The sequence below is a fragment of the Cucurbita moschata genome, unplaced genomic scaffold (assembly GCF_002738365.1).
Source record: "Cucurbita moschata cultivar Rifu unplaced genomic scaffold, Cmos_1.0 Cmo_Scf00032, whole genome shotgun sequence".
NCBI lineage: Eukaryota > Viridiplantae > Streptophyta > Magnoliopsida > Cucurbitales > Cucurbitaceae > Cucurbita > Cucurbita moschata.
This window is the reverse complement of record NW_019268548.1, coordinates 328,053-351,621: the sequence shown is the minus strand read 5'-3', so window position 1 is coordinate 351,621 and position 23,569 is coordinate 328,053. Positions and strand designations below refer to the sequence as shown.

The following is a 23,569-nucleotide window of genomic DNA, read 5'->3' as shown; positions in this document are numbered from 1 at the left end:
TTTTTTTTTTTTTTTTTTTTTTTTTTTTTGTACAATTGATCTCAAAAAGTTTCATTTTTAATTTCTGAATTTTAAATATTTCAGACATTAGAAATAAATTTGAAAAGGTAGAATAATGATCATTTAAATATGCTTTAGACTATGCTGGAAAAAATTTAAAAATTTTAATGATCACTTGAGAGAAACACATCTAATTAAAACTTTACAATTTGGTGTCAGCCTATTGTGTTTATGACATGTATTACCTCGTTTAGATTGAGTTTATTATCCAGTTGCTCCTGTTTTCCATAATATCCTAATATTTATTCTTGGGTTGAGAAGTTACAAAATCAAGTATGGTAGGTAACAAAACATAAGTCAATTTCAAACTGGTTTTAATCCATCACCGTATATACGTATGGAATACAAATACGTTACCATATAAAGAAAATGAAGCACATGATGGGACTATAACCAATCCACTCTCCATTTTACAGATTTCTATATAAATCTTCCCTCACCCACTCCATCACCATTTCCCACACAGAGACTAAGATGAGTGGCGGCGGCGGCGGATTTCGATGCTCATGGGGCAAAATGGGGAGAGGTTTAAACGAGGCAATTGCACGCAGCGTGGTGGGGAGATATTTCAAGCTTGAAGCTCGAAATAGCTGTTTCACTAAGGAACTACGAGCGGGTTTAGCCACTTTTCTTACTATGGCTTATATCATCACCGTTAACGCCAATATCCTCACCGACTCCGGCGGCATGTGCTCGATGGCCGACTGCTCCGCGCCGCCGAATGCCACCGCTGGACCGGACTGCATGTTCAAGCCCAATGCCGGCTACCAAAATTGTCTTTCCAAAACCAAGAGCGATCTCATGGTTGGCACTATTTTATCGGCCATGATTGGTTCCTTCGCCATGGGAGTTTGTGCTAATCTTCCTTTGGGCCTCGCGCCTGCTATGGGCCCAAATGCGTATTTGGCGTATAACTTAGTGGGCTTTCATGGATCCGGCCCAATCCCATACCGAACCGCGTTGGCCATTTTCTTGGTCGAAGCTTTTGCGTTTATTACTGTTTCTGCGCTGGGGATTCGTTCAAAGCTCGCGAGACTCATACCTGATTCGGTTCGGTTCGCTTGCGCCGCTGGAATTGGGCTTTTCATAGCTTTTGTGGGCCTGCAATCCCACCAGGGATTGGGCCTAGTTGGGCCTGACTCAGCCACATTGGTCACACTTGCGGCCTGTAGCCGTACAAATCCAGAAACCGGAGAATGTATTGGAGGAAAAATGCAAAGCCCAACGTTTTGGCTTGGGTCCATCGGGTTTGTAATAATGGGTTATGGGCTAATGAAAGAGCTTAAGGGCAGCATGATATACGGCATCGTTTTCGTCACGGTGGTGTCTTGGTTCAGAGGAACGGCTGTGACGTACTTCCCTCACAGCCCACTCGGCGACGAGAGGTACAACTACTTCAAGAAAGTAGTGGACTTTCACAAAATCCAGTCAACAGCCGGTGTTGTTAGCTTCCACGGCTTCAACAGAAGCGAGGTATGGGTAGCCCTAGGGACTCTGTTTTACATCGATGTGATCGCGACGACGGGAACGCTTTACACATTGGCCGGAATCGCCGGACTTGTGAACGACCGAGGAAGTTTCGAAGGCGAATACGTGGCGTATCTCGTCGACGGTGCCTCGACGGTGGTGGCGACGATGCTTGGAGTTTCCCCGATCGCGACGTACGTGGAATCGACGGCGGGGATCAGAGAGGGAGGGAGGACGGGGATTACGGCGGTGGTGGTGAGCTTTTGTTTTATGATGTCGTTGTTCTTCACGCCGTTGTTGTCAAGTGTGCCGCCGTGGGCGATCGGGGCGTCGCTGGTGATGGTGGGAGTGATGATGATGGGGGTGGTGAAGGAGGTAGATTGGGGGAATGTGAAGGAATCGGCGTCGGCATTCGTGACGATGATATTGATGCCGTTAACGTATTCGATAGCGAATGGGATAGTGGGTGGGATTGGGGTGTACGTTGCTCTGAGTATTTACGACCAGGTTTTGAGTTTCATGAATTGGTTGATGATGAAGATGGGGAGGAAGGTTGTGGTGGAAGACCAAAACCAGGTCTCGGCTACCGCTGCTAATGCAGAGTTGACATCTGTACTTTAGACTTTTATTTTATTTTTTAGAATCACTTTAATTTTTCTATTTTGAATATCTCTGAAATTAAAAAACTAACATTCCAAAAATTCTAAATACATTAAACTTAAAAAAAAATAAAAGTTTTAAAAATACCCTTATTTGGATAGAATGAAACAATCTCAAAAATAATATTTTAACGTATTTAAAAATATCCTTCAATTTTTAAGTCTCTTTAATATCTTAAATTTTTTTTAAAAACTTAAAATAAAAAAAAACTTTAAAATAATTTTAAAATAATCATAAATATATTTATAGTAACGCATTTAAATAAATTCATGAACTTTTAAAAATAACATTTGGCAATAATCTATATATTTTTTCTTATACATAATACTAATAATAAAGGTTTTTTAAAAAGTAGAATCGTACTAATAAAACCATTTGAAGTTAAAATAGTATTTTTGAACATTATTATTATTAAAAGTTTTCGTGTATTTTTTAAAAGTATAAAAGTAGGACGGACTGGAATGAAATATTTTTCGAAACTAAAATTTTCACAAAATTAAAACTACAAGATTGTGTTAAATTCTCATCTATCAGTATTGCACTGAACTATGTGCAATTTAAAAATCAGATGAAAGTGTTATTTATTGGTGCAGACGAAACGATGCAACGTAAGATTACAAGTGAGAAGAAAAAATTGGGAAGAGAAGAAAAGAGACATTTACAGGCTACTCCGCCAAATCTCAGTGAAAGCACGGGAGGGAAGAGGTTCACGAGATGGAAGAAGGGGCATATAGATATATTATTATTGCAGCTTGTACTTTGTGTGTGCATACAAAACCATCCAATTTGTCTTCATGATTTTACGCCGTAAATCTTACTGCTCTGGCTGCTTCTTGTTTCTTACGTTGTAACTCTAAGAATAGCAACACAGTGGCGGAAATGTGGCCCGGTTCGGCCATGGCGCCATTGCAGTATTCCCCATCCCTTAACCGTGGTCGTATCAGAGTAACTCCAATATCATCAACGGACGAAAGATGTTTTTCAGTGAAAGGATTATTCCACATTAAAGCGTTCATGGCAGGTGCAACGAAGATAGGCTTGCTGTAGTCCCATGCTCGTACCACGCAAGTTAATAGATTATCACACAATCCTCCCGCAATCTAATAACAACATACACAGCCATTAGTAGAGTTTACTAAACCACTTCTTAAATGGCAATTGCTGCAAGGCCAGAAACAGGACACTAACGTAACAAAACAACTATACTTTTGATTAGAAACTGAAACATTTGATGAACAACTTTCAAGTTATACCAAGATTTATAGTTTTGAATACAAAGGTCACATAACTTCAAGTCAGAATGCAAGAAGATATGCCAAATGCACAATATCACCCTCCCACTGAGATAATAGTTTCCTCAATCTAATCTAAGAACTTCAGTCCATCAAAATTAAAGTTGGTCCAAGATTCTGGATGCACTAACTGTATTCTGTAGGTTCTACTTAGAATCTGTATAATACATTACTTCCTAACAAACAGAAAGGTTTAGTTAAATAACGTAACAGCCCAAACTCACCGTTAGCAGATATTGACCTCTTTGGACTTTTCCTTTCAAGCTTTCCCTCAAGATTTTTAAAACGCGTTTGCTAGAGAGAGGTTTCCACACCCTTATAAGGAATGCTTTGCTCTACTCTTCAACCGATGAGGGATCTCACAATCCACCCTCATTGGGGGCCAGCATCCTCGCTGGCACACCACCTGATGTCTGGCTCTGATACTATTTGTAACAGCCTAAGTCCACTGCTAGCAAATATTATCCTCTTTGGGTTTCCCCTCAAGGTTTTTAAAACGTGTCTACTAAGGAGAGATTTCCACACCCTTATAAGGAATGTTTCGTTCCCTTTTCCAACCGATGTGAGATCTCACAAATAAAGAGCTATGAGCATCCCTAAAAGCTGCATACAACTAAATGGCTGGTTTACAAAGATTCTATGGCATCAAGTGACAAAGATTTCCTGCCTGTTAACTCCATAAGTTGTTTAGATGGTAATTCATTTCTATGTTTAACTTGAAGTATGAGGGCAAGAGGCAAGACTTATATAACGATGATCAAACATATATTATAACCTTTCCAAGTGTGTTTGCAGAGAGTGGAGCGATTATCATAATGTCAGCCCAGTTGCAAAGCTGAATGTGAAGCATGGTGTCACCAAGTTTTCTCCAACTGTACCAATCCTGGTCATCGATCAAAAGAAAGAAATTCTTTGGGAAGGATGCTCGGTCGATGAAGAACAATGCTGTCTTTGTGACAACTGCTCGAACTTCGGCCCATTCAGAAAAACCCTGGCATATACATCTAAACTTTACTGCAGCAACACATCCACAAGCAGCAAGAAGAATGTGTGGTCTTCTTCGAGGGTTATTGACTTGCATTGGCTCCCTTTTGACTTCCTACAGAATTCCAAATTGTAAGCGTAAGTTTCTGTTTCGAAACTATACACAGAATATTGAAGAAAAACTAAAGCAAGCCCAATAAATTTTCAATTTGCATCAATCAATGGTTGCTACCAACTATACATGAGAATAAATTTTAGAAACAAATATACAGTTACTGGTAATAATGCTAAAAACAGTTTTCCATCCCTTTCTCATAGATCCAACTTGACAAGACGATTAGCCCTCAAATAATTTATCCCTAATGTGGTGCGCGTAGAAAGGGATGTGCTTTATTATCACTTCCCAGCATGCACAACCTACTGAAGGCCAAGGGTCATTTTAATCGCCTATCGCCAGGTCATGGTTTCAGTTGGCGTTCTCAATCCAAAACAAATCACAAATAAAATATACAAGTTCAAAACTCAGATACAGGATTTAACCTTAAAATCAACTTCTTCCATTAAGCGAGTATGCACATGTACATATAAAACGCGAATCAGCAAATACTCGTACAAATCTTTGAGCAAGTTAAGAATACAGTAGAGAACAAGAAAGTTGACTTGATTTAGTGTCAGAATTCAGCTCAATGGGCTCGCAAACGCAAAATCACACAGACGGTACCCAATGCAAGATTCAAGAACCAAAATTCCAAAATAAGTTGATACTCCAAAATTTTACCGCGACGAAAGTCGTTTCTTGCAATAAAGAAGTCAAGAATTGTTCAGAAATTCCAAATTATGAAAATGGATATCATCGTTTAGCCGTTCAACTCTTTATAAATCTAAAATTGTATAAAGAAAATGCATATAGTAAATATGGGAAAAGAGAAACAACGAACCCCGAAAATGATTTAATTCCTCGAGAACCTGATGAATGGAGCTCTTACTCCTTAAGAGCCTGATGAATAGAGCTCTAAATGAAATTAGCAACTGGATTTTCGTACTGCGCTTTCGGTATTTCCTTTGAAATTTGTAACGAAATCTGTAAATCTGAATTCTCTACTATGAACTCTGAATTGATCTGGAGCATGAACTTAGGATGAAGAGGGAAAATGGAGTATTTAAATAGACGTGTTTGTGCCACGCAAACGACGCCGTTCAGAGAAGAGGGAAAATGGGTCAGCGTGCCGGTAGTTTGTGAGATTAACTTTATAAATATTAAAATATGTGTTTACTGGTCCCATATTCTCGACATCGGTAGCGAGGCCACCCTAGGTGAGGAGGGCAAATGAGTAATTTCGCATAGCGCCACCCAAAACCGAAAACGTTCCCGCGTTTTGATAAATGTCTGTAATTTGGATTTTACGTCTTTCAGTTTTTGGTTTTGAGCTTAAATCGATCGGTAACTTTGAAGGTGAAGTCGTGGGCTCTCGATCGTTGATACAGCGCAAGAGCACCATGGCGAGAGTTAACGACAAATGGGAGAGGCTAGTGCGTGCGACTTCGAAGAGATTGCGGCTCAGAAATGCAGGGCAGGGCCATGGGAGGACTCCCTGTGGGATTGTTGGAGCTGTACGATCCTGACTCTATATTGCTGTCTGCCGATGAAATCCAAGCGGAGGACTCCAATGTTGCTAGGATTTGTAAGCATTTCGGCTCTCATCCCTTATGTTTTTTTTTTTTTTTTTTTTTTCCTTTTTTCAGAACTTCGACATGGGCGTTGAGTTGGGTACCTTAAAAGTTAGATTTCTCCGATGTTAAATCACTGATGAACCCTAAAGCTTAAGCCAATGGATTAGATAAATATAATTATATTAATACTTCAACAAAAGGTTTTGTGATTTGTGGATCACCTTGAAGGGGTATTGATCATCCAATTACCCCACTATTAAAGGTGTTTTAAATCATCGATTTGATGCTCGAGGACTGTGTTGTTATTTATTTAGTGTGTAACATAGAGCTGCTGCTTCAATTGCTGAGAGGTGAAATGTCTTCCTCATCCAGCTATCCTTAACTTTTGTACTTGTGTTAGATCCACAATGTTCATGTAAACTTTTCAGAGTCCGAATGCATTATGGGCATCCTGATGTGTTTGACCGTATACTCGAGGTGGTATTTGCAACGGATTAAGCGTAACAATTCAAGTCCACTGCTAGTAGATATTGTCCAATTTGGCTCATATATTACCGTCAGCCTCACAATTTTCCACATTCTTATAAAGAATAATTTGTTCTCCTCTACCACTGATGTGGGATCTCACAATCCACTTCCTTGGGACCAACATCCTCGTTGGCACATGGTTTGGTGTTTGACTCTAATACTATTTGTAATAACCTAAGCCCACCACTAGTAGATATTATCCTCTTTAGCCTGTTACGTATCGTCGTCAGTCTCACAGTTTTAAATCGAGTCTGTTAGGGAGAGGTTTTCACACTTTTATAATAAATGTTTTGTTCTGTTCTCTTAATCTGATCAAAGAGATATACAGCTGGTCATTTATTATGGAATTCTATTGATTTCTTACGGCATTAATTTTACTAATTCGCAGACTATTTATTCTTTCACTCTTGAACGAGGGAGGCAGGGTAGCATTACAAACCACAAGTACATTCTGGTTTGATATCATTATTTGCCTTTGGATTTTTTATGATCAACTACTCTGTTAAGGTTGGAAAAGGAAGGGATGTTGGGTTAAACCAAATTGGCCTGTTTGAAGGGAAAGTATCAGGTGGTAATGAAGAGAAAATTCTCAGAAGGGATGCTTACAGGCTTGGCAACCTTTTGTTTTCTTCAGAATGCTATCGTCTTATTTCACAACTGTTAGTTACTATGCATGCTCAATGGTTGGTTCAATTCCATTTCTTCTCTGTTCCAATATATTGTAACCCAATGCAATTGATTTTGCTGATGTCTGGAGCTTTTTCCTCACAAAATTCTTTTTGTTTATTGCAGATGACAGTTCTTTGTTCACGATGGGTGATGGGTTGAGAAAGGAGTCTCACATCCCCTAATTAAGGGGTTGAGCATGGATTTATAAGGAAGAAATACATCTTCGTTGACATGAGGCATTTTGAGGAAACCAATAACAAAGTCACAAGAGTTTATGCTCAAAGTGGATAATATCATACCATCGTGGAGAATCGTAGTTCCTAACATTCTTGTGGTTTATATTTTCTTGTGTGGACGGGTTTACTTGGTATTGACATTTTACACATCCATGCATGACATAATTCTCTTACAAATCTATGAATATTCATTCTTAGGAGAAATATTCATGACCATTAGGACAGAAAAAAATTTGTTCCGTCTATGAGTATATTTTGGGCCCTCTGTTTTTTATGTAATATTTCAATTATTAGGTGCCTTTCATGGATTTATTTTTGATTGATTTTACTTTATAATGTCATCAAGTCTTAGGAAACCTTATTTGTGCTTGTAATTTTCCTAGTGAAGATGTACATACTATAGATTCATGCTTCTATATCTGTGTTAATAATCTATACATCGCCATACAACATCAATTTATCAAATACTGTTACTTATGTTCGAAGTTTGATTAGTTAAGTTTCTTCGTGTTCAATACTGACTTGTTGAGTTTCCTCCTATAGTATGTTCAAAGATCGATTGGTTGTGAAAGAGAAATCAATTTGTCTTAAAAAAATTTCAGGCCTTCGCCGGAGATGACGAAGCAATCTCAAGAAGAGCAAGGATGTCGGGAAGCACAGCATTGGATACGGCACTGAATGCTCGGTTTTTGTTCCAGATTCGAGTTTTTACAGCAATCCCTTTGATAATCGGTTTTTGTACTTCAACTTGGACTGCTCAAGGTAGTGTATCTATCCATTCATTTTTTTCTAGGAAAGATTTAAGCAAGATCTTAGATCTCCTTATTGAATTCGCCATACCTTTTGACAACATGTTATCTACTCATTTGGTAGTCTTAAGGATATGGGAGAAAAAAAACTATGCTAAATCTCATTCTCCCGCCAAATTTCATCTGGAGTTTAGCTCACAGTAGAATTATACTCAAAATTTTCTAGTGTCATGGACTTCATCACCCAGTTGATCCAACCATGGCCATGAGGCGACTAGACCAATGTGCACACTATATAGATTCTGAGGTGAGTTTTGGGAAATAGGGCGATCAATGTTTCAGACCCCGGTAATATATCAAATAAGACACATTGGGTCCCCAAGATGACGGTGTATTGATCCACAGTGGTTGGAGAGGAGAGCGAAACATTCTTTATAAGGGCGTGGAAACTTCTCACAAGTAGACACGTTTTGAAACTGTGAGGTTGACGGTGATACGTAACAGACCAAAGCGAACAATATCTTCTATCAGTAGACTTGGGCTGTTACAAATGGTATCAGAGTCAGCCACCGGGTGGTGTGCCAGCAAGGACGCTGGCCCCCAAGAGGGGTAGATTGTGAGATCCCATATCGGCTGGGAGGAGAATGAAGCATTCCTTATAAGGGTGTGGAAACCTCTTCCTATCAAACGTGTTTTAAAACCATGAGGCTGACAGCTGTAACGAGTCAAAGCAGACAATATCGGCTAGCGATAGGCTTGGGCTTGGGCTTGGGCTTGGGCTTGGGCTGTTACACTTTGTAGTCTAACCCATCAAATTTGCTGAAGGTTATCGTCTCTACTTGAGAAGTCATAGCATCCATAGTGATTTCTTCAAAGTTTTTATTTAGGGATGCTGATGATTTGATTGCTTATGCCCTATTTGTTAACCGTGTGGTTTTTGAAATTAAACTTATAAATACTACTTCTACGTTAAGTTTGGAAGTTGGGAGGAAACAAGCATAAATTTCTAAAACATAGAACTAAAATCAAAATCGATATCAAACGGGCCATCTGTTTCGGATTTGTTATTGCTTGTCACTGAAAATGTGTAAATTATGACGACCTTAATTCACAGGCTTCAGGTGGCATTGCTTCTTAGTGTCTTCATTGCTTCTTAATTACAAATTATGGACTATTGATACTGGTGATGCTCTATCGAAATCTAAACCTACCTTTATTTTTCTGGACTATTTTCTGTCTTCTGATTTTCCCTCTTAGGCACGTTTTCAAATATTGCGAGGACAGATATTGGAGACAACTTTGACTGTGAGGTTCTTCATATTTCAATATGGAAGTGTGTACAAACTCCATCTCACAGGAAAGAACACATAACTTGCGGTAACCTCTTTTTCATGGCTGGCCTTTTCTTTTTATTGATAAGAAAATGAAAAGGTTGAATATATGGCAATGCTATGTTTAGTCAAAACTTGAAATATGATATGTTTAATGAACACGGTTGATGTAATAGTATTCTCTGTTGGTTGTGGCTGCTAGAAATGAGCGTGGTAAAAGCTCAAGTCTACCGTTATAATATATTGTCTTCTTTGAGCTTTCTCTTTCGAGCTTCCCTTTAAGGTTTTTAAAACACGTCTTGTTAGGGAGAGTGTGGAAACTCAAACTAAAGAATGTTTTGTTCCCCTCTCTAATCGATGTGGGATCTCACAATTCACCCCCTTTGGGGTCCAACTTCTTCTTTGAGGTAACATTGGAGAGAGGAACGAGTGCCAGCGAGGACGTCGGACTCCGAAAGGGGGTGGATTGTGAGATTCCACATCGGTTGGAGAGGAGAACTAAACATTCTTTATAAGGGTGTGGAAACCTCTCTCTAGCAGACACGTTTTAAAAACCTTGAAATCCAAAAAGAAAAGCCTAAAGAGAACAATATTTGCTAGCGGTAGATTTGGACCGTTACAAGCATGATCCAACTTCATTTAGATTTCATTTGAAATGATGGTGTTCTAATTGTCAAGAAATACCAGAAGTACTTGGTTTGATTAAGTTAATCGAAGTAGGCTACTTAATGTACTAAAACATAACATTTATGCTTGAGATTTCTTAGCTTCTACCATGAAAATAAATGTAGACTATGGGAGATTGGTTTGATTCATTCGCTTCTCTGATAAACAACTGTCTCCATGTTTAGTTAAATGGTTCTCGTGGGTGTGCTGGTTGGGATTGTTTTGTTATTCAAGGTTTGTACAAGTTATTTCCTCACAAACTCTTTTCCTCATCCCACTGACTTACCCTCCTCAACCTTTTTGGTACAATTCTTTCTCATCCATCTTTCTCAGTCCTAAAAAAAAATCAATATTTTTGGTGCAGTTCTAGTCATACTTCAAACTCTCTGCTAATAAATATTTTTTAATAAGGGATTTTTGGTTAAATTTTTTTATAGTGGTAAAAACTATTTTTTATTATTTTTACTTATTAAGAAAAAACGCTGAAGAGATTTATTATATAGCTAATTAAAAATAAAATGAAATAAAAATATGCAAAAAGGCATTTATATGTTAAGTAGTGTGCAACACCGATGTGTTTTTGTAAAAATAGAGAAAAAAAAAAAGATAAAAACCACAAATTAAAAATATGAAGGTCATACAAGGAAAAGAAATTTGCACGCAGAATGGACGGTGATGATCCATGTGCACGACCGAGCTCACGTAAGATTCTAACATCGGATAACTCCCAAGTTGAATATAAAAAATAGGTTCATCCATTCCATTTGGAGAAAATTATCTGGTTCCCGCTGCAAGCTCACTGGAGTCCGTTTTGTTACAAACCAAATGCAAACTCTCTTAAACCCTTCTCATTTCTTCACCTTCCCCAAGCTCCGAAGCTCTCCAAGCTCCAATTCCCCTCGTACTTGCTTTCAATGGCGTCCTCTCCTCTGTCCACCGCTTGCTTTTCCCGGCAACTTCAGTGTAAAGTGCTTCAGCTCAGACGAGTTCCCTGTGGACGAGTCCTTCCTCGAGAACTTTGGTCCGAAAGATAAGGAAACTGAGGATGAAGCTCGCAAGCGTAACTGGATTGAGCGCGGTTGGGCCCCCTGGGAAGAAGTCTTCACTCCAGAAGCCGATTTTGCGCGGAAGAGTTTGAATGAAGGCGAGGAAGTGCCGCTTCAGACGCCTGAAGCGATTGAAGCCTTCAAAATGTTGAGCCCAAAGTACCGGAAGCAGAAGATGGAGGAAATGGGGTTGACGGAGGGTGACTATTACCGCAAGCAATGCGAAACTAAAGGCGAGATACCGGAGCCTCTTGAGACGACGTGGACTAGGCCGTTGGTCCTGCAAGTCGTGCCTCCACGGGACTGGCCACCGAGGGGATGGGAGGTTGATAGAGAAGAGCTGGAATTTATTAGGGAAGCGCACAAATTGCAAGCTGTGAGGGTGGACCTGGATCGCCTTGAGAACGACGTGAAGACAGATACTGGAGATATGTGTTTGGACAGATACAGAGTGTTTTTGAAACAGTACAAGGAGTGGGTTGCTGCGAATAAAGATAGATTGGAGGAGGAGTCCTACAAGGTTTGTCACACCCCCGTTTTTAGGAGATGAATTATTGAGTGATTTCTGGAAATTAAAGTTGCTAATCGATATTTCAAGTTTCGTGCATTTTGTGACTAGCTGTTCCATCCAACTAATACTTTTTCACAGTATGACCAAGATTATCATCCTGGTAGAAGGAAGAGAGGGAAGGATTATAAAGAAGGCATGGTGAGATTCGTGAACTACTCATATAGTTCTGAAGTTTGATGAGGTTTATTTAAGCCTACAGTATCTTGATTGTTCTTTTGTATATTGTTTTTTTTGCAGTATGAGCTTCCGTTTTATTATCCAGGACAAGTAAGTTTCTTGCCCCATCCCTTCAATTCAACTATGAACATTCACAATGACCGTGTCTTTCTTTTTTCTGTTGGCATGAAGATCCTCTCTATGATATTGTTAGTAAATACATTTAAGTTTAAGTCGAAGAAATCTCTTTCATTCTGCTATCATAAATTTAAAAAAGAAAGAAAAGTAAGCTATCTGTTGTTAAATGTAAATGAAACGAGAAGATGACGTTATGGCACTCTCCATGCAGATTTGTGAAGGGAAAGTAACTACTTTACACCTCTATCAAGGAGCTTTTGTTGATATCGGAGGTGTATACGATGGGTTAGTATAGTTTCGTATGTTGATCTTCTTTGATGTCTATGGTCTCATTCTTTTGGATTGGGGTCCGCTCTTGTAGTTCGTGTTGGGATTCCTTTTTGTGGGCTTGTCATTATTTCATTTTCCTCAGTGAAAGTTTGGCTTCTTATTAAAGAAAATGTTCTTTGATGTCTATAATGAAGCTTTAGTTCCTATTAATTAAGAGCACAGAATACGAGCAGTGTCAACTTTGTTGTCTCACTGATAGATTTCCACTCTACATCACAGAAATTTTTTTTGGTAGTTTTTTATTTTTACCAGCTTTTTTTAGGTATTTTATCTATATGTTCTCTTGTTCTCCCTAGCTACATTTTCTTTTTTCTTGTAATCCCCTCCTCCGCATAGTTAAAATTTATTATTATCGGGCTGATTTTGTCTAGGGTCCATCCAGCATGAATAAAGGGAAATCTCAAGGAGTTTGACTTGTATTTTTCATGAATTGTAAATGTTTTCCTTCAGACTCATGCCTATAATAATTACAGGTGGGTTCCCATAAAAGGTAATGACTGGTATTGGATTCGCCATCACATAAAAGTCGGTATGCCCGTGATGGTAGAGATTCTGGTGAGTGTTCTCTTAGTAGCATTTTGTAAATTTTATTTACATTTTCTTATATTCATTATTTAATACTTCACCATGAGGGAAAACAGATTAATATGGATCCAAAAGGAAAAGAAAATCACAACAAGCTCCTTCAATATTTTACCTTATTTATAAGATATGAACTCCTGTATTTCTGTGACTTGACATGACCCAATGTCAGATTGTTAGTTGACCTTCTATCTTGGGTGGGAAGAGAAAACGACCTGCTCATTGATTTAATGATACATATCTGTGTCCAACTAACTTCTTCTGATCGTTGTTGTTTTCTTTTCAGGCAAAGCGAGATCCCTACCGGTTTCGATTTCCTATTGAAATGCGTTTTGTTCATCCTAATATCGATCACCTAGTGTATGTATTTTGACACAGAACTATTCTTGTTAATGATGAGTAGGACATCTTCATATGATATTTCTTATACAGTCTGTTACAATTGATATGTTGAACTTTCCCTCAGTATGCTAATTCTATAGCTCTAATTTAAATTTCTTATGCAAAAATTTGATTATGTTTATAATGTACTGTGTTTCATTCTGTCCTCATCTCCAGCTTCAATAGATTTGACTACCCACCAATATTCCACCGGGACGATGACAGTAATCCAGATGAAGTGAGGGTGCGTGCCTTTCAATCCTGAAAATGTCACATTCTTTTCCATTTACCATGCAATTACTTTATATACAGTGGAGTTCGGTAGCTTTCCTGTACTATTTTTATTTTGACCTATCAGAGAGAGAAAGAGAGACCCATGAAATGTTTGATGTTATATAATGTTGTAAAAGCTAGAATGTTTATGTTATACTGTATTATTTGAGCATGGAGAAGTTTTATTGTGTCCAGAGGTCCCAAAAGAAGATATATTGTGAATCGAATAATAATTGTCTTTTTATTGATTTTAACTCATCCATTGTGCCCAAATCTTTTTTTTTTGATACTATAGTCTTTCAGATAGAGAGAAAGAGAGAGAAACTTACATAAATCTTTTATGCTTTATAGTATTTGTCCAAGCATGGCAATTCTAGTATAAGTCCTATTTTCGTTTGTTATCCCACTGTGCTAATCCAATGCTCTCTCTTTAGCGTGATTGTGGTAGACCTCCTATTCCTAGAAAAGATCCGGGCACTAAACCAGAAGATGAAGCCCTATTGTCAAATCATCCATATGTTGATAAGGTAACTCTTGGGATATGAAGTAATCCCTTTCTTTTGTTGAATTTTCGAGCAAGTTGACTATTTGTACTCTATCTGTGTATTCCACTTGGAAAAGTGAAAAAATCAGGAGAAATTGTTGGTGGAATAAATGTAATGGTGAGAATAATCTTTTATAGGAGATTATTTAATTAGGTTCCTGTTCACTTGCTTCCAAAGATCTTAACCTTATTGATAATGTTCCTCCAAAATCTGAACTACTATATGGAAGAATCAACATATTGTCTCCTTTTCTAGGGTACTTAAGTCTTTCGTATTTCTGTAAATCTTTAAGTCACTAATGGTTTTGTTATCCTCGTTCCACAATTCAGCTGTGGCAGATACATGTTGCTGAACAAATGATATTGGATGATCTGGAAATGAATCCTGATAAATACAAGGACAAGAAACTTTCAGAGTTATCTGATGAAGATGATTTTGATGAAGAAAACAATGTTGAATATACCAAAGTACGTTACAAGAACAGCTTGTTACCAAAGATGATTCTGGTGAGCACTCAGATTTTAATTGCATTAAGTATTGCATGCAATTGATGTATATTTATAACCCTGTACTCATCTTCGATTGTTAGAAAACAAGTGTCCAAGAACTTGATTTGGAGGCAGCATTTTCTGAGCGTCAAGTAAGCGTTTTGGTGAATTTAAGTCTTTAAGTCTCTCATATTTCCACTACTAGTTGATCTTATTCCTTGCTATATGTATGTGAAATGTTATGATTGCTCATCTCACTCCAGTTTGGATTTCTACGCGGATTTAGGTTCACAATAAACTAAGACAAGAAGCACAGAGTAGAGGAGAGGAGTACAAAATTACTAAATTGAGACGGAATGTTGAAATGGATGAATATGACCTCATGCATTGGCGTAGATCCTTCGAGGAAAGAGAGGCATTAATCAGAGATATTAGTTGGTATCGTATTTGCAGTCGCATTATGTTTCCCAATTTCGAATTTTTTGAATAATTATTGTCGTAGAGGCTGAATATATTTAGCACATAACATGCAGCATTAAATTGTTTTTAAAGACATCTGTTGATTTTTTGCAGCCGACAAGCTCTTGGTCTCCCACTGGAAGAACCTGGAAGATATGTAGAGGCTAGTTACTTCGGGAAGGATCAATATGACCCAACAAACCCTCTATATCGGTATGACTACTGGGGTGAACCCAAGAATTCAGAGAAGAGCAAACAAGAAAGGATGACAGATGCTCACAACAAATCTATAGTAGGCAAAGGTGCCGTTTGGTATGAAATGTCATACGAAGATGCGATTAAAGCGAAGATGGAAAGAGAAGCTCGTTCCAAGGTTGAAGAAGATGATGAAGACCAAGATGAAGACGAGGATGACGACGACGACTTTGATTTCAGTATTTTGCGTGACCCAATAGATGAACTTTCACACCAACCCCACGTGAATGGGACTGAATCATCTAGAATGTCGGATGAAGGTATGTTCGAGGATTAGTGTTTGAAGTAATTGCAGCATATGATTGAGCAGAAAGATAGTTGATAAGAGTTCGTAGAAGAATATGGTAAAATGCTCCGAGGAATTCTTAGTTTAGGATTAAAAAGGACGAGAACTTCTGATCTTCCGCCCTTAAAAATTTTGGCTAAAACTCCACTAAAGCCTGTATTCAAAAAAGCTTGTGATCAAGCCAGATTAATGTATCGAACATCAATATTCTAATCGTGTAATGGAAGAGCTATATTTGGTTGCAACATTGGAATCTGAAATGTGTTTGATTTGGGTTGGTAAGGGTTTGGTGTTCTGTTTGATGATATTTGTGCGAGTGCCGAGGAAGAACATGGGCATTACATAAATGGTTTTTTTATACAGACAAAACTGAATATTCTAGCCACAGTTCCTTTTTTTTTTTGTTCTTTTCATTAAGATCCCCCTATTGTTCATACATTGGTAATGCATCGCTTCCAACTCTCGTCCTAACCCAAAAAATGAAATCAATTCAGCAATACCAAACACATCCAACCAATAATCCCAACGCCAACTTCAGCTGCGCTCTTCATTTTCCAAACAAACCTGCTTCGATTTGAACGTTTTGAAGCCAAGGAAAAATCATGGAGCACAGAGGGCATTTCTATGATCTTTTAAGATATCACTCACAAGGCTACCAGTGACCGTCTGGACATATCCATCTATCATCATGTCCAAACATTCTATATAAAAGAGAATGAAGAACAAAACTTCACTTCTAATCAATTTCCCCTTCTTCAACGTCATTTGCTGGCTTATTAACACTTTGGGGGGGTGGTTCCCTTTCATCCTCCTCATCTTCCTCATCCACCTTCATGTACAAGCCAAGTTGTTCCAAGGGGTTACTACCTTGAAGCTTGAAACTGCCAAATCCATTCTGAGAATGTTCTGGGCTGGACTCCTCTGTGAAGTTCGGTAGGTGCTCGTCGTTGGAAGCCCTAAGCATTTCTAGATCCTCCATGAATTGACTGTTCTCGTTAATATCAACAGTCTTCTCCATCTGCGTGATGGTAAGGATAGAACTTGAAGACCAGTTCAAAAAAGACAATGTCCGATGCCTAGCACAAGTTCATGATTTAATTTATTATACCCACAATATACCTTGAGTAGGGCCTGACGAGCAGCTTCTCTATCCAACTCCCTTTTCTTCTTAGCTTCAGCCGCAGCTTCAGCTTCCGCCTTCCTGCGAGCATCCTCTGCAGCTTTTGCCTCTGCTTGCAACCGGGCTTTCTCTGTAAGAAAAAAACATGATTATCAACTTTCTGAAGTAGTTTTGATCACTCAACTATGTCTAGTGTGATTATGTCGTGTCGTCAAATACAGAAGTAAAGACCACAACCTTCTCTTTGCTGTCTCTCAAGTTCTTCCCTCTCCATTCGCACTTTTTCAGGATCCCTCTTCTCACCCTGTAGGCATGTCAGTCGGAAACTTTCTAAACAGAAGTATCTTGAACGAATAATATGTGAATAACTGACATTTAGTTGAGAAAGAGTGAAATAATGCCAGGGCATACAAAAAAATAAGCCTAAAAATGAACTTATATATAATGCGATGGTGGTTGGCCCAATACTGGACTAATCATGAGTCGAATCTAAGGCTTAACAAACCTTTTCAAGAGCCTTTTCTCGAGCTTTCAGTATTGTGTCAGCAAAACGATTCCTTAATAAAGCTGCACGGTAAAGCCTGTCGGGGGAGACTTGCCTCTTAGATGGAGCACTCTCCCCTATAATGTTGAACATCGAAGATAAGATGATAACGCCCTGAAACCCAAAGGCAGAAAACTTTTATCACGATGTTTTCATTCTTACCCTCCTCTTGGTAGCTATCCATCTCAATCGTGTTTGTATTAGCCTGGGTGGTTTGCTCAACTAGACCAGTCCCACTTTCTTCATCTGCACAGTTACGGAAAAACAGCAGCTTCGTTTAAAGCACTGATGATGAGCAAGTTGCTGGAAGAAAAACTCTGTCAGCAAACTAAAGATACAAGATTTACCCCACCACACTCACAATTTCTAATTTCTATTTCTCCAAGTTCACATTGCTTCTGATCCACATTTGTTTCAGAACACAAAATTTCCTGACAAGATGAAGGAAGCTCAAGTAAAATTTGTGCTAACTCATTCTTCGCAGTGCTTTTATTAGAAATAGAGTTAAGAGTACACTGACATGCACAATGAACTAAGTACACAAGGAATCTCCAAGTATATTAAATCCAGCACGTGAATATTTGATAAAGCATGACAACTATGAACTTTCAAAAAAAAAAAAAAAAAAAAGAAGATAACGCAAATAAATTACTCGTACATTTTCAGCTTACAACCAACAAGAGAATTAAGTTCCAATACTGAATATTCAAGTTTTCACAGTGACTGATCATTTTAAAAAAAAGAACACAATCGATATCATCCCATAAACAAAAGTTAGAAAGTTTGCACACACCTCTACTATGACTCACCAAACCCTACTTCATTTAGTTGCTAAGACAATTCATAAGATACTTAATATTAGGCAAGTGAGTACCATGGCTAAAACTCATTTCCTCCCCCATTAGATCAGGTGGTATGCTAGAACCCATCTAAGGAACTGAAATTCTACATAAACTCGTTTGACATCATCAAAATCTTAAGACCCCTCAGGCTCGTAGATAGATTGTAAAAACTCATACTTCTAGCCTCAATGTTCCAGCTACAAGTTATTGGATGATAAGAGTTCTGGGAGCTGGCCGATGAAAATTCTGAACAAACTAAAATTTCAGTCTTTCTTCACTTTTTTGTTGCAAATTTATGGAAGACAAAAATTTCGTTACACTTTGTCCAACGACCCAAAATTGGAATTTAAACTTCCAAATTTGGATGATGAAATTGAAGAGTGAGCTTCAGTATCAAACATCCTAGATAACTTCTCTATCACAAATAAAAAAGATTGTTGGCTTTGGACTTTCAAGGCAACAAGAGCATTTTCAGTTGGATCCCTCCTTAGACATTTAGCTTTCACCTTCTCGGTGTTCTCTTTGTTTGCAAGCAAATAAGGGAGATCAACTCTCATTTTCCTTCATCCTTTTATAGTAAAAAAAAAAAAAAAATTGAGTTTCGTGCTCTCTAGTTACCAAGTTTTAGACTGTCCTGTGTTCCGTCACGCCTCCGTAGGAAGAAATTTGTTTCAACTGCTATGTGGCAACCCATTCAAAAGGAAAGCTAGAAAGCTTCAACCTAATGATATAAAATTGTGCTTTGAAGCATATGATGAGAAAAAATGGAGTATTCAAATAGAAAGGCAAAAGATTGTGTAGGATATTTGAAACAACAAAAGTCTCATGTCTCGTTTTGAGTTTCTATTAGATATAAAGCTTAGTATCCATACACCCCAAGTAATAAACAGTGAGTTATCATAAGCTCCAATGGTTTTCTTTTGGGCAGTACTTGGTCAATTAACTTCTCTCTGTAAATTTTCATTAAGCTGCAAAATATTTTGTTTAAACAAGGATGATAAACTAATTTATCTTCAAACCGTGCACCAAACTCAAAAAGAATTCTTATGAACAGTCCATTAGAATCAGAAAACTCAAATGAAATTATGAAAATAAGAGAAAATAAGAACTTGGAAGAAGAGCAAGTCCAGCACTTACATACTCCCAAAATCCAATTATGATTGCATAGCTAAGAAAACATTTGATAAATGCCAGAGAAAAGTCATCGTGCATCAATGACTCATCTACCACGTACATAAGGAAATATAATATTCTCTGTGTAAAAGTACTGGTATAACATGCAATAAAGATTACTTTTAGCACAGAATTTTTCTTTAAAAAATTATTATAGTATTAAAAGTGTTTACCGAATAAAACTTGGTCCTAGAAATAAATTTGCATTTTGTATTAGACTATACTTATCTAACCACCACCTTAAACATTAAACACAAAGGCAAGAGGCAACCTCGAAGCTAAGTCTCTACTTAAATAAAAGAATATTGATTAAAAATTCATAATAGATAAATCTAAGTATTACATGACATACTAATTCTGTTAGTATAACTTATCGTGGCTCACCACTTCCTTAAGTAGACATACTAAAGGTCATTTTCAATACCATCATAACAATAGAACCACTCATCCAGTACCCCTGCCTCACCACTGATTTGCCCCTCAAGATGGATAATGTTTGGTCGAAAAAAAAGGGTTGAGGAAAAAAAAAAACACTCTAATTTAGTCCTAAGCGTTGATAGTTTTTGGGTTTTCAATACCTTTGGAGCCACATTACTATCTAAAGCTTTAGCAGCATTAGATTCACTTCCCGATAAACTTTCTGAGCCAGAATCTGCATGATCAGTCACCTGAATACTTTTAGATTTGAGTCTTGAAGAGAGAAAGAGAGCACATTGATCTTGAGAAAAAAATATTGATAGATTGATACAACATAATTGTACAACAATACATTTCTAACATGAAGTTCAAAAACGTGAATAATCTAGAATTCATAACAAAACAAAGCCTTTCAATAGGAAATACCAAAGAAACAGATGCTCAAGTTAAAAATCCTCGTAAAAATTTAGATTTAGAATGAATGAAAAGAATATGTGATAAGGTTCATAGTTTTAAACTAAAATAAATAATAACACCAGAAATTTATAAATAGGAATTATGTGCAAGTAACAACACCAACCACTAGATGATGAACCTGATTCACTACTCGAGCTACTGGAATTACTGCATTTACTATCTCTACGGACGGCATCTTTCTCTATCTCTATTGGAGGATAGCTTGAAACAGGGGGGTCATTTCCACCAACAATGTCAACATCCTCGTCAACAGGATCGTCTCCTAACAAGAAAAAAGATGAGAATTTGAACAGATCTAGGACAACCATCATTTTGAGCATAAATCAACCCATCTACTACCTTTACAAGGTGGCACCGATGAATTGCTAAAGCCAGATTCATTACGAAGCTGAAGAAAAGAATATGGCAGTAATCAGAAACCAATGTATAACACACAATAGTCAGTGCAATTTGAATGATAAACACGTGAAATAAATGGGAATAAAAATATATATGTACCTCCACTACACATGGTTCAACCTTTGTGCGCTCCTGCTTTTCCACCATATAATCGTCCAGTAGCTTCCTCAATTCAAACAAGGTATCATCACTAAGAGCATCGATGTCAATTTCAATCTCATCCTCGCCAGCTTGAGAATTAGAACTGTGCTCCTTTAGGAAATCAATGATGCTTTCAGGCAACTCTCCTAGCAAAGCCTCCAACTCTACACTTAGTTTATGCTTCTGCTGGTCAGTCATGATTTTTACCACAGTGTTTAGTTGAACATCAGGTTCATTTGTAGGTATTTTTGTCTTTTTTGAAGGTGGCACGGGCAGAGTACTTTCAGCTTCCTTATGAACAATTGAGGCTGAAGGTACTTGACGTTGTTCTTCAGTTGTTACAGGGAGCTTCTTCTCTATAGTTCTCCATCTAACTTCAAAATATTTACTTAGTGTCTTAGCCATGGTATGGACATCATTCCCGGGAGGGTTGTAAGTCATCGCATTTGAGAAAGTAAGCCGAACATCGGCAGCAAAATCCACAGGATGTGTGTATTCTCCTGCAGCAATCTTCGACTTCACAGTGCCCAAGTCCATTGGATGCTTTATAACATTAAAGTAATCTGGAATATTCAATTTAACCACATCCACTGGGGTGTTAAAAACCCAACCAAATTGATGCGACATCAAACGTTGCAGCAGCTGTTCACATTGTTTCAATGTCGCTGTTGAGGAAGCAGACACAACAACTGGTTTAATCGACTCAAAACGCCCAGATGAACTCCTTTTAGCAGAAGGGCCATTGCGCCCAGAGGGCAGTAGCTTTTTAGCAGGAGGAACTGTCTCGGATGACCTATTAAAAGTCTCTGGGGGAGCTACCCTGTGCTGATCACTGGAGCTCTGATTATTACAAGATGATGAGACGGCAAAAATTGAACTAACATTAGAAGCTTTCTTTTGCAGCACCCGAACCTGCTCAAGTTCTAACTTTAACCTTATCTCTAAATCCTTCCTTTCAGATCGAGACAATGTTGATAGAGAAAAAACTTGAAGCGGAGCACCAAAACAATCGTGACCCTCTGCATTCATACTAACACGTTTCCTCTTAATGGCCCGTGAATCATCGAGAGTAGAGATTCCAGTATCCATTCGTCCAGAGCTCCCAAACCCTTCTGATTCGCCAACAGTTTCCACAGCATGTCGGTAATCTGGAACAAAACCAAAAGAAAGCCCTTTGGAATATTTCCTCGATTTCCCCATTGCCTGTGAGAGTGAATACTTACGAGATTCCTTCTGTCCAGCAAACTCTATAGGAACAGTCGGAGCCATAGGATTAATTCCCAGCAACTGCACATATCAACTGCAACCATAAATTTTGTCCCCAAACTGTAATCTTGGAATCCAGATTTTCAAAATAAAAGCCTCAGCCAATATAAAGGTCCCGGTTTGAAGAAATATGTCCCAGTTATTAATTTTTAGAAACCAATGAATTAATTTTAAGTTTGGCCTTTTTATATTGACAAATAATCTAAAAAGATTAATACTTTATCCGGACAACGGAGTCCTTCTGTCGTCGTCCAGTGTATGCAAGGGTTTCCATTTGTGGGAATCTCAAGCTCATGGAACAAATTCACTATTTCCTCCCTGGATGAATTCTAACATCAACTGGTTGATAGAGAACAGGTTCAGACAAGTTCCCAGAAGTCACTTAAAACAATATACAATTACTAAACAACCCAAACCTCAAAAAGAATCACTGGCCCAGTCCAAGCAATTGAAATCCTCGCAAACTCAAGAGCTTCGACCACATAACCATATATTTCCTAAAAACAACAATGCTTCCTCATCCCATCCCTCCTCTTGCGACGCAGACGTCAACCTCACTCATCAAAAGAAATACTTCCGCCTTTGGGAGAGCCAACAAGAAACAGATACAAGAGCGAGGAGCAAAATCGAAATATAGCAAAGGCAGAATCTAATCCAAGAACAAGATAAACCCCTCGGAACGAAACCCTAGATCGAGCAGGAGTAAACGAAATTACGCCAAAATTCAAGAAGGAAACACAAAAGAGGCAAAAACCCTATGAATGCGCTGGTAGAAATCCCATTATAAACCTGGATCTCGAGCAGAGCCCGTCGCTCGCAAGGCAAACCAGTCCCGAAAAGACGAAAACCCTTCGATAACGTCCTTTACAGAGAGAGGAATGAGAAACCGCAGAGAGAAATGGACAGTTGAGGCCTGAGACTCAGATTGTTGGGCTAGTTCGCTGTCTTATTTAAAGGCCCACAGGCCTCGATCCCCGCCGCTATCAAACGAATCTCAGCCGTCCATTCTCTTCCCTCCAAAAGATCTCACACATAGTATCCAAACCCGTTCAGACACGTCCGATTCAGATCTAATGGTGTGCTTCTGGAAGAATTATTTCCAATCAAATAAATTAAACCTAATCCAAATCCCCCCAAAATTCTCGCGAGTACAAAATTCCTGCAACTCGCGCTGCCATGCTGCAACGTGTGATATTGGCCCACATTTTGGAGGAAAGTTTGATGGGGACGTCGGCCACGTGTCTATTTGACTTTTGGCACCATCTTGGCTTTTCAATTCAAATTACAAATTTAATTTATAAGCATTTAAGTTGGGTTGACAAGCCTTCTAATTTCCCCCCCCCCCCCCCCCCCCCCCCCCCCCCCCC

General features: G+C 38.4%; 4 protein-coding genes and 1 long non-coding RNA gene across 8 annotated transcripts; 3 read left to right on the top strand and 2 right to left on the bottom strand.

The window, feature by feature from the left end:
* The first annotated feature begins 452 nt into the window (after nucleotides 1-452).
* LOC111430067 (adenine/guanine permease AZG2-like) lies at nucleotides 453-2,148 on the top strand. Its single transcript, XM_023066205.1, has one exon. The coding sequence runs from the start codon at nucleotides 535-537 to the stop codon at nucleotides 2,146-2,148; it is 1,614 nt and encodes a 537-aa protein (XP_022921973.1). The 5' UTR covers nucleotides 453-534.
* A 603-nt stretch (nucleotides 2,149-2,751) lies between these two features.
* Nucleotides 2,752-5,591, bottom strand: LOC111430070 (phosphopantothenoylcysteine decarboxylase-like). 2 transcript variants are annotated; one of them, XM_023066208.1, is made up of 3 exons: nucleotides 5,402-5,591; nucleotides 4,255-4,578; nucleotides 2,752-3,287 (listed from the first exon to the last, which is right to left on the bottom strand). In XM_023066208.1, exons 2-3 carry the CDS (start codon nucleotides 4,558-4,560, stop codon nucleotides 2,988-2,990), a joined length of 606 nt encoding a protein of 201 aa, XP_022921976.1. In that variant the 5' UTR covers nucleotides 4,561-4,578; nucleotides 5,402-5,591; the 3' UTR covers nucleotides 2,752-2,987. The 2 variants fall into 2 exon arrangements, with proteins under 2 accessions (XP_022921976.1, XP_022921977.1); XM_023066209.1 differs by having other exon boundaries at nucleotides 5,430-5,591.
* Nucleotides 5,592-5,781: 190 nt separating this feature from the next.
* On the top strand, nucleotides 5,782-9,825 carry LOC111429690. 2 transcript variants are annotated; one of them, XR_002708209.1, is made up of 7 exons: nucleotides 5,782-5,848; nucleotides 5,917-6,145; nucleotides 7,087-7,116; nucleotides 7,219-7,345; nucleotides 7,455-7,698; nucleotides 8,170-8,329; nucleotides 9,574-9,825. It is a non-coding gene; the product is annotated as an uncharacterized LOC111429690 (long non-coding RNA). The 2 variants fall into 2 exon arrangements; XR_002708208.1 differs by lacking the exon at nucleotides 5,782-5,848 and having other exon boundaries at nucleotides 5,882-6,145.
* A 1,313-nt stretch (nucleotides 9,826-11,138) lies between these two features.
* Nucleotides 11,139-16,070, top strand: LOC111429877 (protein PLASTID TRANSCRIPTIONALLY ACTIVE 10). Its single transcript, XM_023065942.1, has 12 exons — nucleotides 11,139-11,879; nucleotides 12,009-12,068; nucleotides 12,168-12,197; nucleotides 12,436-12,509; nucleotides 13,028-13,109; nucleotides 13,423-13,496; nucleotides 13,695-13,761; nucleotides 14,225-14,317; nucleotides 14,665-14,841; nucleotides 14,925-14,975; nucleotides 15,110-15,261; nucleotides 15,397-16,070. Exons 1-12 carry the CDS (start codon nucleotides 11,139-11,141, stop codon nucleotides 15,812-15,814), a joined length of 2,019 nt encoding a protein of 672 aa, XP_022921710.1. The 3' UTR covers nucleotides 15,815-16,070.
* Nucleotides 16,071-16,161: 91 nt separating this feature from the next.
* LOC111429875 (transcription factor GTE10-like) lies at nucleotides 16,162-23,135 on the bottom strand. 2 transcript variants are annotated; one of them, XM_023065940.1, is made up of 10 exons: nucleotides 20,895-23,135; nucleotides 20,736-20,784; nucleotides 20,500-20,658; nucleotides 20,081-20,154; nucleotides 17,849-17,918; nucleotides 17,650-17,733; nucleotides 17,449-17,564; nucleotides 17,181-17,247; nucleotides 16,943-17,073; nucleotides 16,162-16,841 (listed from the first exon to the last, which is right to left on the bottom strand). In XM_023065940.1, the coding sequence occupies exons 1-10, from the start codon at nucleotides 22,203-22,205 to the stop codon at nucleotides 16,560-16,562; spliced, it is 2,343 nt and encodes a 780-aa protein (XP_022921708.1). In that variant the 5' UTR covers nucleotides 22,206-23,135; the 3' UTR covers nucleotides 16,162-16,559. The 2 variants fall into 2 exon arrangements, with proteins under 2 accessions (XP_022921708.1, XP_022921709.1); XM_023065941.1 differs by having other exon boundaries at nucleotides 20,515-20,658.
* Nucleotides 23,136-23,569: the final 434 nt, after the last annotated feature.

What these genes read in the sequence shown, in the direction of transcription:
- LOC111429877 (XM_023065942.1), top strand. Translation starts at nt 11,139, where the DNA reads ATGCAAACTCTCTTAAACCCTTCTCATTTCTTCACCTTCCCCAAGCTC. An exon ending in ATCGGAGGTGTATACGATGG is followed by an intron (nt 12,510 to 13,027) that starts GTTAGTATAGTT and finishes TAATAATTACAG; the next exon opens with GTGGGTTCCCATAAAAGGTA. An exon ending in ATCATCCATATGTTGATAAG is followed by an intron (nt 14,318 to 14,664) that starts GTAACTCTTGGG and finishes TCCACAATTCAG; the next exon opens with CTGTGGCAGATACATGTTGC.
- LOC111430067 (XM_023066205.1), top strand. Translation starts at nt 535, where the DNA reads ATGAGTGGCGGCGGCGGCGGATTTCGATGCTCATGGGGCAAAATGGGG.
- LOC111429875 (XM_023065940.1), bottom strand. Translation starts at nt 22,205, where the DNA reads ATGGCTCCGACTGTTCCTATAGAGTTTGCTGGACAGAAGGAATCTCGT. An exon ending in TTGAACCATGTGTAGTGGAG is followed by an intron (nt 20,785 to 20,894) that starts GTACATATATAT and finishes TCTTTTCTTCAG; the next exon opens with CTTCGTAATGAATCTGGCTT. An exon ending in ATCGGTGCCACCTTGTAAAG is followed by an intron (nt 20,659 to 20,735) that starts GTAGTAGATGGG and finishes TTTTCTTGTTAG; the next exon opens with GAGACGATCCTGTTGACGAG.
- LOC111430070 (XM_023066208.1), bottom strand. Translation starts at nt 4,560, where the DNA reads ATGCAAGTCAATAACCCTCGAAGAAGACCACACATTCTTCTTGCTGCT. An exon ending in CTGCAAACACACTTGGAAAG is followed by an intron (nt 3,288 to 4,254) that starts GTTATAATATAT and finishes TGTTGTTATTAG; the next exon opens with ATTGCGGGAGGATTGTGTGA.